Genomic DNA, 20,803 nt, shown 5'->3' with positions numbered 1-20,803 from the left:
TTGAGATCTGGGACTGAGGTTTGTTCCAGTTCTGCAGGGCCTGTGAACTACAGCTGTTCCACCAGACCTTTGATTGACAGAGGGCACTGAAATTGTTGTTGAATTCCTGGCTCCCCCCCCCCCCCAAGTCCTTTCCTTCTTTTCTTTCTCCCCCCCCCCTCTTCTTTTTAACCCAGTTGCTAGCCCCATGGACTTGGGAGCTATCAATAAAAATGGTATACTGGAGATATGATTTTAGATATTTTACCATCCTAATTATTTAATTGTGGAGGTTATACAGTGGATGTTTTAACTAATAATTTTGTGAACCACCAGAGCTTGTTTGTAAAATGGTAAGGGTAGTACACCCCCTTCAAGGATCGCTGCCTTGTTGTGGCAAGGGGGCTTGCGTAGTTCAGTGAAGCTATGAGCTATACCGTGCAGGGCCACCCAAGACGGACAGGTCATAGCTGAGAGCTCTGACAAAAGGTGATCCACTGGAGAAGGAAATGGCAAACCACTCCAGTATCTTTGCCATGAAAACTCTATGGACAGTTCCAATAGGCATAACGATATGACGCCGGAAGATGAGCCCCTCAGGTCGGAAGGTGTCCAATATGCTACTGGGGATGAGCAGACGGCTAGTACGAGTAGCACCAGAATGAATGAAGCGACTGGGCCAAAGTCGAAAGGACGCTCAGTTGTGGAAGTAACTGGTGGCGAAAAGACAGTCCGATGCTGTAAAGATTTTTATTCTATAGGAACCTGGAACGTCAGATCCATGAATCAAGGTAAGCTGGACGTCGTCAAACAAGAAATGACAAGACTGAACATCGACATTTTAGGAATCAGTGAACTAAAATGGACAGGAATGGGTGAATTTAATTCAGATGACCATCAGGTATACTACTGTGGACAAGAATCTCACAGAAGAAATGGAGTAGCCTTCATAATCAATAAGAGAGTAGGAAAAGCAGTCTTGGGATACAATCCCCAAAATGAAAGAATGATCTCAGTTCGAATCCAAGGCAAACCATTCAACATCACAGTGATCCAGGTCTATGCCCCAACCACTGCTGCTGAAGAGGATGAAGTTGATCAGTTCTATGAAGCCCTACAACACCTTCTAGAAGAAACGCCAAAAAATGATGTGCTTATCATCATGGGGGATTGGAATGCTAAAGTAGAAAGCCAAAAGATAACCGGGATAACAGGCAGGTTTGGCCTTGGAGTACAAAATGAAGCAGGGCACAGGCTGGTAGAATTTTGTCAAGAGAATACAATGGTCATAGCAAACACTCTTTTCCAACAACCCAAGAGACGACTCTACACATGGACATCACCAGACGGTCAACACAGAAATCAGATTGACTATGTGCTCTGCAGCCAAAGATGGAAAAGTTCTATCCAGTCAATAAAAACAAGACCAGGAGCTGATTGTGGTTCAGATCATGAGCTTCTTGTTGCAAAATTTAGGCTTAAATTGAAGAAAGTAGGGAAAAGCACCAGGCCACTCAGGTATGAACTAAATCATATCCCCGACGAATACACAGTAGAGGTGACAAATAGATTTAAGGAATTAGATCTGATAGACAGAGTGCCTGAAGAACTATGGACGGAGGTTCGCAACATTGTACAAGAGGTAGCAACTAAAACCATCCCAAAGAAAAAGAAATGCAAGAAATCAAAATGGCTGTCTGAGGAAGCTTTACAAATAGCTAAGGAGAGAAGGGAAGTGAAAGGCAAGGGAGAAAGAGAAAGATACACCCAACTGAATGCAGAATTCCAGAGAAAAGCTAGAAGAGATAAGAATGCCTTCTTAAATGAACAGTGCAAACAAATAGAAGAAAACAATAGAATGGGGAGGACCAGAGATCTTTTCAAGAAAATTGGAGATATGAAGAGAACGTTTCATGCAAAGTTGGGTTTGATAAGGGACCAAAATGGTAGGGACCTCACAGAAGCAGAAGAGATTAAACAAAGGTGGCAAAATTATACTGAACAACTATACAAGAGCGAGCTTAACATCCCTGATGACCACAGTGGGGTAGTTACTGACCTGGAGCCAGACATCCTGGAATGTGAAGTCAAATGGGCCTTAGGAAGTCTGAGCAACAATAAAGCTAGTGGTGCTGACAGCATTCCAGTTGAACTATTCAAAATCTTAAAGGACGATGCAGTAAAAGTGCTACACTCAATATGCCAGCAAATTTGGAAAACTCAACAATGGCCACAGGATTGGAAAAGGTCAGTTTACATTCCAATCCCAAAGAAGGGCAATGCCAAAGAATGTTCAAACTACCGCACCATTGCACTAATTTCTCATGCTAGCAAAGTTATGCTCAAAATCCTACAAGCTAGGCTCCAGCAATATGTGGAACGAGAACTTCCAGAAGTACAGGCAGGATTTCGAAGAGGCAGAGGAACTAGAGATCAAATTGCCAACATACGCTGTATCATGGAGAAAGCTAGGGAGTACCAGAAGAACGTCTACTTCTGCTTCATTGACTATGCTAAAGCCTTTGATTGTGTGGAGCACAACAAATTGTGGCAAGTTCTTAAAGAGATGGGAATACCAGAGCATCTTATTTGTCTCTTGAGAAATTTATATGCAGGTCAAGAAGCAACAGTGAGAACTGAACATGGAATCACTGACTGGTTCAAAATTGAGAAAGGAGTTCGGCAAGGCTGTATACTGTCGCCTTGCCTATTTAACTTGTAGGCAGAGCACATCATGAGAAATGCGGGATTAGAGGAGTCACAAATTGGGATCAAGATTGCAGGGATAAATATCAACAACCTCAGATATGCAGATGATACCACTCTAATGGCAGAAAGTGAAGAGGAACTAAAGAGCCTGTTGATGCGGGTGAAGGAGGAGAGTGCAAAAGTTGGCTTGAAACTCAACATCAAGAAAACAAAGATCATGGCATCCGGCCCTCTCAATTCCTGGCAAATAGATGGGGAAGAAATGGAGCTAGTGACAGATTTTATTTTCCTGGGCTCCAAGATCACTGCAGATGGGGACTGCAGCAAAGAAATTAAAAGACGCTTGCTCCTGGGGAGGAAAGCTATGGTAAATCTAGACAGCATCCTAAAAAGCAGAGACATCACCCTGCCAACAAAAGTGCGTTTAGTCAAGGCTATGGTATTCCCAGTTGCAATGTATGGCTGCGAGAGTTGGACCATAAGGAAGGCCGAGCGTCAAAGAATTGAGGCTTTTGAACTCTGGTGCTGGAGAAGACTCTTGCGAGTCCCTTGGACTGCAAGGCGAACAAACCGATCAGTCCTAGAGGAGATCAACCCTGACTGCTCTTTAGAAGGCCAGATCCTGAAGATGAAACTCAAATACTTTGGCCACCTCATGAGAAGGAAGGACTCCCTGGAGAAGAGCCTAATGCTGGGAGCGATCGAGGGCAAAAGAAGAAGGGGACGACAGAGAATGAGGTGGCTGGATGGAGTCACTGAAGCAGTAGGTGCAAACTTAAATGGACTCCGGGGAATGGTAGAGGACAGGAAGGCCTGGAGGATCATTGTCCATGGGGTCGCGATGGGTCGGACACGACTTCGCACATAACAACAACAAAGGGTAGTACATAAGTCTAAGGAAATAAATAAAATCAAATATATGATGCAAACGTTGCTCTCTTTTAGGAAATATTTTATTCTTCCTTCATGGTCTCTACATTTATGTAATTCTTTTTGTTAATTTAGTGTGCTCAGTTAAAATTTCCTCAGCTCACTAAGGAACTAAGAGATTCTTCCATTACAGTCTCTGCACCTGACTGAGTAAAATGGGCAGAATATAATGTTTATATTTATAGCTTATTTTCTTATGTGTTTTTATGTATAAGTAGGTTGTAGTTTTATGATGGTATTCTGTTTGTGAGTTCTCTTAACGTTAAATAACGTCCTTGGAAGCAGTGTCTCTTCACAGCCAATCATTCTACAATGTGTACAAAGGGAACATTCCAAGACAGTGGATTCTGTCAGGGTCTTCCACAACCTGAGAAAAAGCAGTTGAGGCTGGGAAGACAATTACATAAATATTTTATTATTGGAAACTCTGTCCTAGAAGAAGAGCGCAGTTTTGTACCTCACTTTTTAGTCCCCCAAGGAGTCTCAAAACAGCTTACAATGGCCTGCCCTACAGATACCCAGAAAGGTAAGGCTAAAAAGAGCTCTGAAATAACTGTGACTGGCCCAAAGTTACCCAGCTGGTTGCATGTGAAGGAGTGGGGAATCAAACCTGGTTCTCCAGATTAGAGGCCACCACTCTTGACCACTACACCAGGCTGGTTTTCATGTCTTAGACGTGAAACAGATATTCCATGAAATGTAAAGATCAGAACGGGAAGGAGGGAGAAGAACAATCCCATACGCTGTTTTATTATTTTCAGATTGGTATGGTTTCACTAAAAATAATTATCCCTTAGTTTTCCCATGTTGACCTGGATAAGCATAACATAATATTTTTAAAGTTTATCAGATTGTTAAAATGTTAATATGTAACTACAGCCTAAGAAACACTTCGGAGTTTCACCAGCACACAGTTATATTTTTAAAAACCCAGTTACACATTTAAATAATGACTTTTTGCCTATAGACCTAACCAGTACTTTGTGCTTTGTTTCTCTACTCATAAATACAATCTATTCAAAACCACCCATATAAATTTATGTACTAGCACTTTTGACTGAGATCTTTTTATTCAAAAATTAATGGTACTCTCTTTGCAAAGTATCATATGTTTTGGGAAGCAAAAGCAACACACCAGATTTTGGTACCCTGGCCATTTACTACAGCTGTCCTGTATGAATCTTAACACAACATAATCTTTCAACATAATCTTTCTTTTTTGCTGTAGGAACTGTGAAGGTGAAAACTCTAAATGGTGACATTTTTCCTTTTATGCACCTCTTAAAGGAACAGGTCCTAGTAAGTGTCCTGACACCCTCTGGCATGTTCTTTAATCAGAGGCTGTATTAGGACTATCTTATTTACTTACAAGAAAGATGACTCATCTCCTAAAAGTGCTATATATACAATAGCGTATGGAAATGCAAGATACCGCCGTTTTATGGTACCCCTTGAGGGAAACAAGAACTAGTCTTGAATATGATTAAATATATTCACTAGGGATTTTTATGGGTTCCCCAGTAAATAATTGCTTTCACTGCTAGGGATCAATTGCTTTTTGAGTAAAAAATAATATCGTTAATTGGGTTTGCCTGTGTACTTTATTAAGTTTATATCTCCTGTATCTGAAATTACATTTAATGACACACAAGACCTGGCCCAGCAAAGTTATATTTATGTCAGAGCTAGCTATCATAATAAATCAACACTTTGGAAGGATTCAGACAAAAGAGTGACAAGGATGATCTGGGGCCAAGGGACCAAGCCCTATGAAGATAGGTTGAGGGACTTGGGAATGTTCAGCCTGGAGAAAAGAAGGTTGAGAGGGGGCATGATAGGCCTCAAGTATTTGAAAGGTTGTCATTTGGAGGAGGGCAGGATGCTGTTCCCATTGGCTGCAGAGGAAAGGACATGCAGTAATGGGTTTAAACTACAAGTACAACAATATAGGCTAGATAGCAGGAAAAACTTTTTTCACAGTCAGCGTAGTTCAGCAGTGGAATAGGCTGCCTAAGGAGGTGGTGAGCTCTCCCTCACTGGCAGTCTTCAAGCAAAGGTTGGATACACACTTTTCTTGGATACTTTAGGATGCTTTGGGCTGATCCTGTGTTGAGCAGGGGGTTAGACTAGATGGCCTGTATGGCCCCTTCCAACACTATGATTCTGTGATTCTATGATTCTATGATTCTAAAATCTAACTGATGTATTATTAAAGTTAATAATGGCAAACCATTTTATAATTAGACTATTTTATTAAAACCAGGAAGCGTATGGTTATGAAGAGTTCCATTCCTCATTTTGCACATCACTATTTTGCAAGTGATGTGAAGTAGAAGGGGATCATAGGCAAACAAAGGTTCATTGAGCAGAAAAATCAAATCATGGTTCTGAGAACTTTGCTATTTTTATTGGAAGCCATTGTGGTATAGTGGTTAAAGCAGAGATTCCCAAGTAGGGGTCCATGGACCCCTGGAAGCCTGCAGGAGCCTTCCCCCTCCTGCCTTAATGTATTTAGCTGTAAGTTAGGGAACTGGCTGTCTCTGCATAGTGGGTACGCCATGGGTGTAGTGGTTAAGAGTGGCAGCTTCTAATCTGGTGAGCCAGTTTTGATTTCCCTACTCCTCAACATCCAGCCAGTTGGTTGACCTTAGGCTAGTCACAGTCCTGATAGTGCTGTTTTCACAGAGCAGTCCTGACCGAGATGTCTCAGCCCCACCTACATCACAGGATATCTGTTGTGGGGAGATTCAAATGGGTAGCCATGTTGGTCTGAAGTAGCACAATGAAATCAGAGTCCAGTAGCACCTTTAAGACCAACAAAGATTTATTCAGGGTGTGAGCTTTCGAGTGACAAAGAATGCTTGCACTCGAAAGCTCACGCCCTGAATAAATCTTTGTTGATCTTAAAGGTGCTACTGGATGCTGATTTTATTGTTGTGGGGAGAGGAAGGGAAGACAATTGTAAGCCATTTTGAGACTCCTTCGGGCAGTGAGTGTAAAAACAAACTCTTCAAGGCGGGGAGTTGTGGCATAGGGGGTCTGTGTGGCTTGCTTCCTCCTCTTAGTGCAGCTGGTTCAAGTCACTGGTTTAAATCCCATCTGACAAATGGATGTACGAGCATGTATTTCACTATATTTCAGGGTGATGCTGACTTCACATGGGGCAATTGCAGGGATTTCTAATTCATATGAAGTTTTCTGAACACTCAAATATTTTATTTTTTCATGTCCACACTTAATGTGTCTGCAGACATCATCCATTATGTCTTAATGTCACCCAGAAAATTCAAAATCTGCTAGCTTTCTAGAACATGGAGGAGCCTTGCAAACAAACCATCAACAGAATCCACTTATGGGAGACACAGATGGTGTGTTCCACTTTCCCAAATCACTGTAGGTTCAATCAAGGGTAAGTGGCAGAATCTTACAGAAAGCTATATACACAGAAGGTGATACATTATGTCTCACATCTATAGTCCATTTCCTGTCCTTGAGGATTTGCTTAGCTTCATTTTGGAGAAGAATCTCGCCAAGAATACATAGTGGCACAATAAACGTTACAAAATGAGTCCCAAGAAACAGGCTCAATTGTCTTTTTTTTTTTTTTTTAAGATACTTTAGAAACAATGTTTTGGCTCTATGCAGTGTAAACTAACTGCTCTCCACAGTAACTTTCCTGCCTCCCCTGTTGCTGTAAATTGTGCATGAACTCCTAAATTGTGCACCAATGGTCTAGAACAGGGGTAGTCAACCTGTGGTCCTCTAGTTGTTCATGGAGCTCATGGGAATTGTAGTCCATGAACATCTGGAGGACCACAGGTTGACTACCCCTGGTCTAGAAGACCCAGAACATCATTGGGAGTCAAATGGTGGTGAAATGTGAGGTAAAGGTAAAGGTATCCCCTGTGCAAGCATCGGGTCATGTCTGACCGTTGGGGTGACGCCATCCAGCGTTTTCATGGCAGACTCAGTGCAGGGTAGCCTTGCCAGTGCCTTCCCCAGTCATTACTGTTTACTCCCCCAGCAAGCTGGGTATTCATTTTACCGGCCTCGGAAGGATGGAAGGCTGAGTCAACCTTGAGCCTGCTGCTGAGATTGAACTTCCAACCTTATGGACAGACAGCTTCAGACAGCATTTCTGCCGCTTACCACTCTGCACTACAAGAGGTAGGCACTGGCAAATATTACCCTGCCCTACTTTCATGAGTGGGTAATGCTTATTGCAAACATGGCTGATTAATAAGAATTTATGTCCAGAGCAGTTGGTTCCTCCCTCAATAAAATAGACATCTTCTGTTTTACCTCACCTTCCAGATGTACTTTCCTCTGCTAGTGATAGCTTGAAGCAGTGGTTTGAGAAGAGAGAGGGAAAAATCATAACTTGCTTAATTTGATGCTGGAAAGAAAAAATAGCTTATCGCCTTCTGTATCTGCTGAAACACATTATACATAAACCACAAAGAAAAACAGCGAAAACAGGATACAGTGAGGAGTCAGTCAGTTGAAAACATAAGCTCTTTCAAAGGCAGCAATGCTATGAACAAATAAAGTAACATAATTTTAATAAACAGACATTTTACTTCATTTTTGTTAGGTTTTCTGTCATACAAGGTGTATTGGTGATAATTGGGATTTTTGCTTTCTTTTTCAAGTTTAAATAAGCACTTCCAATGAATAACTGGTATCAGCCTAGGTATTAAGAACATACAATACAAAACATAATAGGAGGTTTTTTTTTTCATCCACTAGTAAAAACAACTGAAGATGAGCAAAAATGTCGGCCTGTGCAATATGTTACAAAGAGAGTTCTAATTAGTGCTCTGGTGTATGTTCATAACATTAGATCACTTACTATTCCCTGCAATTACAGGAGGAATACTCACAAGAGCTCAGCCTATGCAGATTTATAACTTTTGGCAGGCCTGGCTCCTTACTGTAGCGGCCATAATTATATGAGAATCGGAGTGTAGGAGAGAATTATTTACACTCCATAATCCACATCAGTAAAACATCTTCTTGTCCTCTTTTGTTTCAAGGGCCATTGTTTGAATAAGGATGAAAAATGTAGTTTATTTTACACAGAAGATGGAGCGCACAAAAACCCAAGAGCACATCGAAGAAGTTGACATCAGATTAAGATAATGTATAAATTTTCCTTCAAAAAACAAGCCCTATTACCTGGTTGCATCCTTTAGTTCCAAATTGGTACCATCAACCTTCCCTTCATGTTTAAGAGCCATCAGTTGTAACTCCGCACCCATTGGAGGCCACATCCAAGGAAGGTTATTGCAGCTTCTCAGGAGAGGACAACAGAATCTTTATGGAATTTGCTCCACTACGACCGTTTATGCACTGGGAACTTCACTGCCCCAGCTCCCATGCAGGAGCACAAACTGGGGTTGGATGAGGTGCACCAGGCCAAAGGCTCCCCTGTGTGGGTTCAGGAAGAGGTGGGGCAACCTGCCACGACTAAAACTCCAGCCTGCAGCCCGGCATGAAACCTCCAGTACATAAACGGTCTACCAGGAAAAGTAAACTGGGGTGTAGGTGAAAAGACTAGAAACATAAATTCCAGTCTAATACTATTACAATCAATGGACAGAAGCTGAAGTAACTAAATAAGACTGGATCAACACTGGATTCAGAAAGGAATATATAATTCCTAAACCATACAACATGCAGTATAGCAGATAGCTATTTGGAGTTGGAGTAAAATAGAAAGTATGGAGTAATTAAAAAAATAACCCTTAATTTATATCTCACTTTTCTTCTTGACAGGGACCTAAAGTGGTTTACAATATTTTCATCTCCTGTTTTATCTTCATAATAATCCCGTGAGATAGATTAAACTGAGAGTGTGTAAAGTTGTCAATGCCAGGTTAGGAAATTGCTGGACACTTGGGGGGGGGGGGGGTTGGGCCTGGGAAGGGAAGAAATTTCAGCAGAAATGTAATACTATGCAGCCCACCCTCCCATGTTGACATTTTCTCCATGAGAACTGGGTGTAAACTGCACGGAGCTTTTATTCCAACCCCAGATCGATTCAGTCCCTGCCCTCTACACAGAATGCGATTTCCGTTTGGATTTTGGGCGATTTAAATTTTCCTTCGGCAGCAAGAAGGATTGATCCGGAGTGACCCTACCTTTATTGTGTGATATCTCAGACTGCTTTTAATCCTGAATAAAGAAAGCTCCATGGTAGAGAACCTCTGATAGGCTACACCTGGTCATGTGACATGCTTGCCTTAAAGGAGAAGTCCCTAATTTCTCTCAATTTCTGTTGGTTGTGGATTTTTCCTCCCTCCTCTGCCTTTTTCGATCCTCTCCCCCTCCCCTCCAAGAAAAGAAAGAGGCTCCCTGCCTGGATCATCTCCCTCCCCTTCAAGAAAAGAAAGAAAGAGGCTTGGCTTCCTCCCCCCTCCCTTCTGAGCCTCCCTAACCACGTGCAGAAGACTTTCTTGTTTCAATGGGGAGGGGGGAGAGGAAGAATCGAGTTCAAAGCGATCTGAATTCAACAGGATTGACAATGCAATAAACAAAGTAAGTGCAGACTCTGACCTCATCTCTGTCATCTTCTAGAGAGCTGTTGTAATTCCATATTTTCAGACCCCACCTAAAACTGTCAACCATAAGTGTGTGACTGGCCCAAGGTCACCCAGTGAGCTTTCATGGCAGAATGGGGATTTGAGCCTAGGTTTCCCAGATCCTAATCTGACCTTGTAACTAGGGGTGGCCAAACTGTGGCTTTCCAAGATGTCGATGTACTGCAGTTCCCATGAGCTCCTGACAGCATGTGCTAGCAGGAGGTCATGGGAACTGTAGTCCATGGAGAGCCACAGTTTGGCCATCCCTGCTCTACACCATGTTGGCTCATTTACAAAAGGGGAAGAGGAAAGCAAAGCAGGGGATGATGTAATGTATATTGTGACACTTTGGACAAAATCTAGTCAATTGTCAAACCTTACTGAAACTAGGATCCTGCTATAAAAGTTTTGCATTCCTTAATGTGTCACATTAACAATTATGCTTTGCTTCAGTTCTGTTTATAGATTTCTGATTGGTTCTACAATTCTAATCCTTTTGTATTGACTCAGTCTGTGTAATCCTCCTTGAGTCCAAGTGAGAGAGGTGGACACAAAATGATGTAAATGAAATAAAAATAGTAAAATAAATTAGTTAAATGTTCAATATGCATTTAATTTTATAAAATTGCACATATTTTAAGTTCATATATGTTTGGCTATTTTTAAAATTTATTTTATTTATATCCCACCACTCCCCCAAAGTGGTTCATGGCAGGTAACAAATAGCTCACAATAAAATCCCCTTAAAACAATAAAACTCAATAAAATCCTACCTTTACCAGCACTATCTAAAACTCTCCCCCACCCTACAGGCTTCATAGCAGTGCTTCAGGGGGAACATAACCAGGGGGCAGCCCGATGACCTAGCTATAGTCATGAATCACTTTTCTCTGTGTTGAGCATGTTCTCACTTTTCCTTATAGAATGCTCTGACTACTACTACTTGCTCAATAATAAAGTCATTTCTAGTGTTATACTACCAGGACTTTAGAACATTTTCATCCTTCAACTTTCTCTGGACTTGAGGCTTCCAAATTATTGTCTTGTTTGCAGAGCTGCATCAATGCATCAATAATTTATTTTTCTTCTGTTTTTGATTTTTGGCCTTTGTACAGCAGGCCACACAAGCACAGTGTACATCAGCCTTAAGTCTCTCCCGTGCATTCGTCTTTTCTTCTCTATCCAGCTTACTACTGCACACGAGAGCTTGTGCGCAAAGATGAAACACAACAATAAACAAGCAATGCTGACAGAGATCCATCACATTAGGATTCCCTTTTGCACTCTGTTTAGCCTTACAGGATTTTATGCAGATCCGACTGGGGACGATGCAAAATTTTACCATAGTGATGAACCGTCATTCTTGTTGCATGGGGTAAAGCAAAATAATAATAATGAAGTGACAGACAGGAATTAAAGCTTTTGTAAATTCACAACATGGCAGTGCCACCATGATCTTCTTCACCTTGCCCTTGGGTGACTGCAGTTTCATTCATTTGTGTATTAACAGAAAAAATACAGAGACTTGTAAGTATGAGAACAGACGACTCAGTCATGAACATACTGAGACAGCTTTATTTGAACTTGCCCACCTTATAGCCACTGAGCATACTTTCCCATTAGAATTTGAAGTTCCATTCAGGAGATTACAGTGCAGCTGGGCTTTAAAAATGTTTTGCTTCTAACATTCAAATATTAATAATGAGACTGGAGCCAGGCCTAAAAACACATTCTGCATCATCATTTACTGAGAGGTTTAGGGAGCAGAATGAAAATAGTTTAGCAAACAAGGCCATTTTTAAAGGAGAGTATTGGATTTAATTGTTTAAATTTACTGTATGTCAAGCTGAAATTATTATTTAAATTGTTTCAGCAGTTACATTCAAAAATGTAAGGCATCACCCATAATTGTGTGTGCGTGTGCGCGCACACCTGTGTGTTCAAAAGCAATTTTTGACTGGTTGCTTGGATCTAGGAAGTAACAATTCCTACAGTTTTCATTAATGGTGCATTATTTACTTGGATTACAAACTATCTTAATAACAAAATAAACTAGAAATAAACATGAGAAAGGGTTTGAGCAAGGCAGAAGACATCTTACTGGTGTGTCACCTTTCTGGTTCATTGCATAAAGTGCATTTCATTTCTGGCAATGTGATACCTCTCGCAAGAATTAGTACATTGCTCTGCAGGAGAAATGGTTTATTTGAACACAGCAGGCTGTACAATAATAGACACTGCACAATAGTCTGCTGTCAGAAAGCCACATATGCAACCCTTTGTCAGGGAGATTTCAACCAACCACATGGACAGGACCCATCTCACAATCCACTATAACAATCCTAATGGTTGTATTACAAGTGACATAAACTGAAAATTGTACATTTTACTGAAATGTCATCCTTAGATACTGAAGGTATCTGATTCATTGAGAATTAGGACACTCTGTAAACTGCAGGAACCACAACAGCATGGATTTACAGAAATGCCAATCAAAGAAGTTTTGTGTCAGCCATGTCCTTGTTATGAAAGTTTTAAAAACTGCATGATAGATTATTTGTGTTTGTGTAGCTGGAAAACTGTGGCTTTTCAGAATACAATCAGTCCTGCCTCAGTGGAAGTCAGTGTCCTCTGTGCCTTGCAAGACCTAAAACCAGGGTCACATTCTGCCCTTTTGAGCGCTGGACTTCCATTCTTAAACTGGTAGGACATGGTAAGAAACTGGCTAGCAGGGTTTAATTACAAAATGCCATTCCAAAAACTCTTGGTTATAGAATTTAGTTCTGAGAATACTTCAAGAAAAGCTTCTCTGTGTTAAGTGAAGACTTAAAAAAATACAACTCTGGAAGTATAGAAATGAATGTTGGCGTTAATAAACCTGTTATTTTTTTTACCTTCTCACCTCTATAAGTTGTGCCACTGATACAGAACACTGACTTCACACCTTATGTTCATTTGAAAGATTCCAGCACTCCGAAATGTCTTTTTCCAAGTCTCACTGATCAGTTAATCAGCATGTAACTCATTAACTATAAGACAGAGTCTGGTATTTGCAGAACTTTTTATTCAGTTGCGTAAACTTATCCTTTATGAAATTATTTTGAAAAATCATCTGCTGTAAGAGTACATAACACAAAAAGACACTATGCTTCTAAATTTCAAGCTGAGCCTGTTAAATTTTTCTGATTACCCACCTTCGCCACCATTTAGTGCATGTTCCCACAAGTCTCCTTATGCCACGTTCCCTTCCTATTAAAACCCCTTATTTGCTCCAAACTGCATCCTACATCTGCATTTGGTTTGGATATGCTTCAACCTGTCATACAGAAACGTTGTTTTTTCCTTACCAGAAAAAGCTGTGTTTGGTTGTTTTTTGCTATAGATCCAAAATCTTACGTGATGTAGAACTGTCACATCAGGCCCTCTGTATTCTGAATCATTTTTTAGGTTGGAAACATCTGACATGTTCAAACACAAGGTCTGAATTCCTAATTTGCACTGCACTGCATTCCTCTTTGATTCGACATGACATGGTGATATGATGAAGTAGTTGATTCTAAGTGAATCTGATTTGGTGGGTTTAATTTACAAGGATGTCATCTTTTCAGGTCTGAATTGAATCTAACTTAAAACTGACATGGAGACTTTATCACATACATCATTACAAAGCAACTGACACAAAAGTGCCAGAGTGTAATTTAAAGCTACAATCTTGTGTTCAGATATAAACGGATTTCCTACAATAACTACAGAAGGTTTGCAAAAGCACTTGTATTTCCAAGTGTACTGATCACATTGAAACTGAAATCCATGCTGATTCTCAAGCAAAATTTGGGAACTACTGGAATGTACACAGGGGGAAAAAAGATACATTTATTAGATTAAGTTATTTTCATGGGATGGAAACATGATCTGAAGATACACCTTTCAAGTACTAAAAGGTAAAGGTAAAGGTATCCCCTGTGCAAGCACCAAGACTCATGATCTGAAGATACACCTTTCAAGTACTAAAAGGTAAAGGTAAAGATATCCCCTGTGCAAGCACCAAGTCATGTCTGACCCTTGGGGCGACGCCCTCTAGCGTTTTCATGGCAGACTCAATGCAGGGTGGTTTGCCAGTACCTTCCCCAGTCATTACCGTTTACCCCCCGGGAAGCTGGGTACTCATTTTACTGACCTCGGAAGGATGGAAGGCTGAGTCAACCCTGAGCCGGCTGCTGGGATCAAACTCCCAGCCTCATGGGCAGAGCTTTCAGACTGCATGACTGCTGCCTTGCCACTCTGCGCCACAAGAGGCTCTTTTCAAGTAGAAGACTTTAACAATAGCAAGTACTTACCTGCTTTTTCTTACATCCTCACAGGCACTACGAAGCATATGCATTTGAAGTGTTAATTTTATTTTTGATTGACAACACTGATTCAGTTTTTGATAGCAACATGAAAAATTGGCCAAACGGGTTCAACCGTTCAACTATAGCAGACAGGGGTCCAAAACAGCACATATAAGCACAAGCACATCCGTATTTGTTCAAACTAATTTTTAACAGACAGTAAACAATTTCATATCTGGCTTGCAGGGTGCAAAAAAGAGAAAGTTTACACAATGCAAATTCAATTTCTTTTGCAATTACATTTTCAATGGAACCTAATTAATTCCTTGTAAACTAGTTATGGCAATATTGAGTGCATTCTCATTTCTTCCTTGCTTTGAAGCTCACACAGTTTAGAAAGCTATCTAAGTTAATGGGATTTGCTTTGTATCCATTTGGAAGTAGATACCATGAGTCAAGCCAGTGCCTAACCTTTCAGTTTAATAGCTATGAGGAAAATAAAACAGTCTTTTACAGTCTATCTATCTATCCATCCATCTGTCCATCCAGCCATTCATCTATCCATCTATTCAAGCCATCATAACAAAATGAAGGACTGCTCTTTATAGTCCTTTTTCAGAGGTGATAGGGTTGTCACCTCTTTCCCCTACATACACTAGAACAATTGTGTAAAAACTGGATTTACAAGACAATTAAGCTATGGTACTTAAGATTTAAATATAAGCTATAACTTAAGCCCTCCGTTTCTGGTTTATGAACCCAACTGAACATAACATAGCACGATCAAAAACAGGACCCACAAATCAATTCTAAGCATGTTTACTTGGAAGTAAGTAGTGCCTGTGTTTAGTATTGCAGCTCTGGGCAGTAATCCAAGGACATCTGGATAGAAGACTATAAGGCTGACACTTTTCAAGGCTCCTGTGCTTTTAAGTCCAACATGATCCGAAACACATTAGGCTCCTTGGGATAGAGATCGAGAACTCTTCACATGTAAGTTTCTGCCTGGCATGCGTCTTTTAAACTTATAGGAGCCCTACTAGAAAAAAGGTTGCCACAAGGGGGATTAAAAGGAGCACTGATGTTCAAACCAATGGGGGGTTCAGGATCGTGGAGTAAAACGGCTACAATCTGGCTGGCTTCACAGTCAGGCAGTTAGATCAGAATACAGCCTCATTCACCAAATATTCACTTGCCATTCCCATTCCAGGTAACCTGGTTCCCAACCCATTTAGGTTGAAGTAAACCACACCAAAATGAGTAGGATTTCCATGAAATCCATTTAGGACTGCTGTTTTGGGGACAGAATAGCAGACAGTCTTAAGATCTTGCAGTTGGTATTCTGGGAAGTTTCCTTTAGCCCTTCATAAACACAGAACTCTTTAAATCAACACAGACAAGAGTGCAAAAGTAATTAAAAATGTCTGCTAATAGCTTTTAGAAGCTCTGCAGAAAGGCGAATCATGTCACCAGTTGCAAAATTATGCCACTGAACTGCTTGTACTTTTCTAAACCTTCAGCAAGTATTTGATAGATTTGCAGAGAATGCGTGTGAGGCTTCAAGAGCATCAGAGATACATCACTCATGGTTATTGCCTTTTATTATTTTTTTTTGCTGGGCAGAAGAACCATTATGTTAGATCAATGCAGAACTGCTGTCCTATAAATGCAACCATAGCTTTCTGCCCATTTCCTCAATGCTGATCTAAAGTATATAAAGGCAATCCTACTCCCCCGCCCTGAAGCTCCAGAGGTCAAATGCACCAGACGATTTGCAATGCTTCTGGATTGTTCGTAATGCATTCTCTTACCCTTTAACCATGTAGCATTTGGTGGGGAGGAAAGCAAGTTCTGTACACTTTCCTGTGATGTACTGAGAAGGATGCAATTGCTACCGACCACCTTATTTTACAAAGATAAGGCAAAACAGTCCCCAACCCGCCATGCACCAACTCCATACTCTTGACAGAAAGTCCCCCCCAATCTCGGTTGGCTGCTTTTCTCCCCTATACCTTCAATATCTGGAGTCTAACTCTGTTTCTTTCAAAGGAAGTCTAAGTGGTTTCAAAAGAACTTAGTCCCAAGTGTGCCTCCTGACCGCTCAACCCCCAAAACCCCAATCCAAAACACTTGTATTTGGGAGCAAATCCCACTGCGTGCAATGGCCCCTGCTCCCAGGCAATGAGCACCGGATCCTGAGGTAAGGCAACTCCTCAAGACACGTTTCCCCTCCAGTCACTGTATCAAAGCCTGGGCAACATCTTGCTCTTCGGGCTGCCTGATTCCAATTAGACCTGGCGCTACCCAGACGGCCATTCTACATACCCTTGGAAAGAAATTTAATGTTTCAGGACGCCTGCGTTAAGAAAAGAGTGAGGGCAGTTTGCCAGCCTCCGCACTCTGGTGCCCATCTTTCCCCCCTCACCCCCCCATCCCCCCCTTTTTTTTTGCTTTTGGCTAAAACCTTTCCTCTCTGATTAGCGTTCATCTGAGGTCACGGGGCACAGACTTCCAAGCGAGCCCAGTAAGGCGCAGGGTGTTCATGAGCTCGCTCTTGCGGACGGCCGAGCGCGGGAAAGTCTCGGCCGAGCGCACAGCCGCCGCGGTTCCGTGGCAGGGCAGCCCAGGGAGAGGCGCCACCAGAGGTCTTCTCCAAGTCTCCCAGGCGAGCGAGAGGAAGGCGGAGAAGTTTAGGACCGATCGCTGTCCCCGGCGCTGAGGCGCCACGCAGAGGATCAGGTCCTCTGTGGAGGAGGAATCAGGCGACGGGAGAGTCGGGGGCCGGAGGGCAGCAGCCGGCGGAGATGCTGGCGGGAGGGAAAGCGGGGTGGAGGGGGGGGGGTGTTCAGGGGGCCGCTCCAGCCGCCTGGCACGGGAATCAGAACTTAGCCCCCCCCCCCCCCGCCCAACTCGCCGGCGGTGAAATCTGACTCCACCATCTGCAGAGGGAGGAGAGGCGCAGCAAAGTCGACGCCGCTGGCCCGATTTGGCTGGCTCGGAAGAGGGCATGCATGCACCTGATCTTTCCCCTCGATCCCCACCGGCGGGGCTTGCAGCCCTGGCCAGGCAAAGCTTGCAAGCGCCCACTCCTCCCGGGGCAACTGGACTGCGGGAGTTGGAAGGAAGTTTGCACCACTTCTCCAGAGGCATAGCAAAAAGAAAGAAAAGAAAGGGGGGGGGAAGGGGGTTGAATGCAAAGGAGAAAATCCAGACCATCCAAGGGACGCCGCCTTACCTCCATCCGGCCCCACTGCCAGACTCTTAGCAATAGGAAATAATCCCGAGATGGTGAGGAAGGCGAAAAGAAACTCGGACATGACTGGAGCCTCGCCTCTCCGCCGAGCTTCCGCGTCGTCCTCGGGAGCCGCCGCTGCTCCGCCTGCACCTTCGCTCGAGGCACGCGGCGGCGGCGGCTGCAAAGGAGCAAGCGGCGTGGTCCCCAAATGTCAGCGGGGATGCGCCTCGTCGCCGAGCCCCGGCTGCCTTGCCTTGCCTCGCCTCGCCTTGCCTTGCCTCGGCGCCCGCCTTCCCGCCTGCTTCCAGCAGGATCGCGACGTGGGCTGTGTGCGAGAGCGGCTCGTGTGTCTTGACTTCGCGATGCGGAGTGCGTCTGATCTTACATCACGCACGAGGGGCAGTCGGAGAGAGAGCGAGAGGTGCCAGAGGATGGGAATCGCGCGGATTCATCACGGAAGCGGAGGCCACATCAATCACCGCTATTACTTAGGAAGAGGCGTTGGACGCGACAAGCGAGCCCCGCCGTCAGTGGAGAAAGTCGACAAACGCCACACGCTTTAGTCGGTCTGGTGGAAGCGGGGGGGGGGGGGTGAGTCGAATCAGGCTCTTCACTGGTCCAGGGGGGGGGGGGGGCGAGGCTCTTCGCCTGGTGAATTCCTGTCCCAGACGGTAACCTTGCTTGGCTCGCTCTGGGGAAGTGGCGCGAGCGTCCTCTGGCCGGAAAGTCGCACTTCTTTCAGTTTGCAGAAGCAGCGAGCAGTCTCGGAGAATGACAGAGGGAGCGAAGTCAGCTCCTTCTGTTCAGCGGGGAGAGCTCCGGTGGAATCAAGACAAAAACGAAGCGGCAGGGGTGGGTGGGTGGGTGGGTGTGCAGGGGGGAGGGTATGCATTATGTGCGGCACGTTAATTTTAATTGTGGGCTTCAAGGTAGGCTTGTGTCATGCTCAGTGACTCAGCAAAACAATGCTTCCATTTATTGAGGACTAAGGGGAAAAATCCAGGTGTATTCATCTCCTGGATAGAAAGCCTGGATAATAAATACCGGGGAGGACTAAACAGGGTCTAGCTAGTGTGCTTTAGGTCTTCCAGAGAGCAGATGCACAGCGACTTAAGGAACTCACCCAAATGTTGCGTTTTTGCATGGAACCAGTAGGTTTGGTACAAGCGCAATGGGTCTTACTGCCAGATAGGACTGCGGCCAGTCTCTTTTTCAGAGGTGCTCTGGAACCTCTATGGGTCTAAAACATTCCAGAGGGTGCATGGCTCATTCCAGTGGTCGCACATCTGCTTGGCATGAAGAAGGTTCCAGGTTCAATCCCTGGCATCTCCAGTTGAGAGGATCAGGTAGTATGGGATGGGAAGGACTTCTGTCCGAGACCCTGGAGAGTTGCTGCCTGTCTGAGGAGACACTACTGACCATGAAGAACCCATGTTCTGATTCAGTTCCTGTGGATTCAGGACTGTGCAATAGCACTTCCACTGTGACATTGTTGAAGCACAACAGTCTTGCATGGAGAATCAGCCACCTACAACCACACCCAACCAATATGATTTCCAGCGGACTGGCTATTTGCACAGATATACAGACTCTGAGTCGGGCTGAAAAGTGCTTTTAAAGTGGTACAAGTGACTAAGAATATGTCTTTGAAATATAGTCCACTGAAATCAATGGGGGTGCTGCTAAGGAAATACTGGTCAGGGCTATTAGCTTATAAAATGATTTACACCTTTTCTGAAGAGATCGGAAGATTATTCTATGATTTTATGTGCATTTAAATTCTTAATTCCCTTTGGGTCCTTAGGCAGGTCTTCTATTAATCCATGAGGTGTTTAGTATAGCAAGGAACTGCAAAACAGGCCAACAATAGAAGGGGAGAGAAAGGTATACATCAGCAGCAGAACAGCTGCAGCCATTGAGGGGGGGGGGAGCAAATGGCCAAACTGCCATTTAAAGGAATGGGATGTACAAGCTGTTCTTTGAGCTAAGGCTGCAATTTCATCCCACAACCCACTTGTTCCAAGTGAATCAGCTGACCTTAAGAAGACTGAAGAAGTCAATTGGCTCAATCCACCTCATGCCCTTTGGCCAAGGGAATAGTACATCTGGCCTTCACTATTCTTCATTTATATTTTGTACCAAAGGCAAAAGATTTCACTCCGGTTCCCCTTTCCACCTAATATCTCCAGATATGGCAATCTGAATGTGTCTTCCAGCAAACATCTTACACTATAGGAATCATGTTCAACACTTGGAATCCATCTGTCTTTCCAGGGGTCCCCAACCTTTTTGAGTCCACCGGCATCTTTGGAACTCTAACACAGCATGTGCACACAGCCACAAAATGGCAGCTCCGTTTCAGTCATACAGTGAAGAGCCTTGTGCCGTGAAGCAGCTGTTGCCAAAGCAACTTAAAAAAAAAAATCTGTGCAGCCAATCAAATTGCCCCTGGCCAGCCAGAAATGCATATCAGTGCAGTGCCACCAGTCGTCATGACTCCATGCTCAGTGCGGCTGTTATGAATGTCCTACAGCCAATAAGCACAGCACAGTCAATCAGCATGGCACAGCCAAACAGCACAACACAGCGCGGTCAAAGTCAAGTACTTTACGTCTCCTTGATTTAAATGTGGGTTTTGAACATGGTCTAAGGATCCCATTGAAATAATTGGGACTTGAAAGTTTTGCACTGATATTTGTAGTAGCGGGGATAGACTGATCCTCTGTTTTTAGTGGTTCTGTTTTCTGCACAATGCTCTGTGAGCAAGAAGTGTATAATGCTAAATTCTGAGTCAACTAAGACTGAAATGAGACTTCAATAGATTTAGGTGTTTAGGATTAGATTGTAACAGACATACTGCTTATAAATGTATGTAATTGTTGCTTGTTGGCCCTTTTTATTTCAAATACTGTTTTGTTGTGGGGGTTAAGGATGCAGACAGTCGAGAACACACATCGCCATAATTTCTCTCTCTTGGGAAGTTTTTAAATTTCCATTATACTTTTTGCAGAATATTTTAGACTCTGCAATATTAT

General features: G+C 43.2%; 1 protein-coding gene across 6 annotated transcripts in view; it reads right to left on the bottom strand.

Annotated features, from left to right (window-relative positions):
- The window catches only part of LRP1B (LDL receptor related protein 1B), a 1,129,178-nt gene extending 1,110,864 nt beyond the window's left edge, over nt 1–18,314 (bottom strand). For 3 of the 6 annotated variants that reach the window (XM_077320171.1, XM_077320174.1, XM_077320172.1), the window contains exon 1: nt 17,769–18,312. In XM_077320171.1, the coding sequence (XP_077176286.1) occupies nt 17,769–17,850 (82 nt within the window). In that variant the 5' untranslated portion in view covers nt 17,851–18,312. Of the gene's footprint in view, nt 1–17,768 lie in introns of all 6 variants that reach the window. The other 3 variants (XM_077320173.1, XM_077320175.1, XR_013228123.1) reach the window with 2 other exon arrangements.
- Between the last annotated feature and the right edge of the window lie 2,489 nt (nt 18,315–20,803).

The sequence above is a fragment of the Paroedura picta genome, chromosome 2 (assembly GCF_049243985.1).
Source record: "Paroedura picta isolate Pp20150507F chromosome 2, Ppicta_v3.0, whole genome shotgun sequence".
Classification (NCBI taxonomy): Eukaryota; Metazoa; Chordata; class Lepidosauria; order Squamata; family Gekkonidae; genus Paroedura; species Paroedura picta.
Note: the sequence above shows the minus strand (reverse complement) of the source record. Positions and strands in the feature narration are given on the sequence as shown.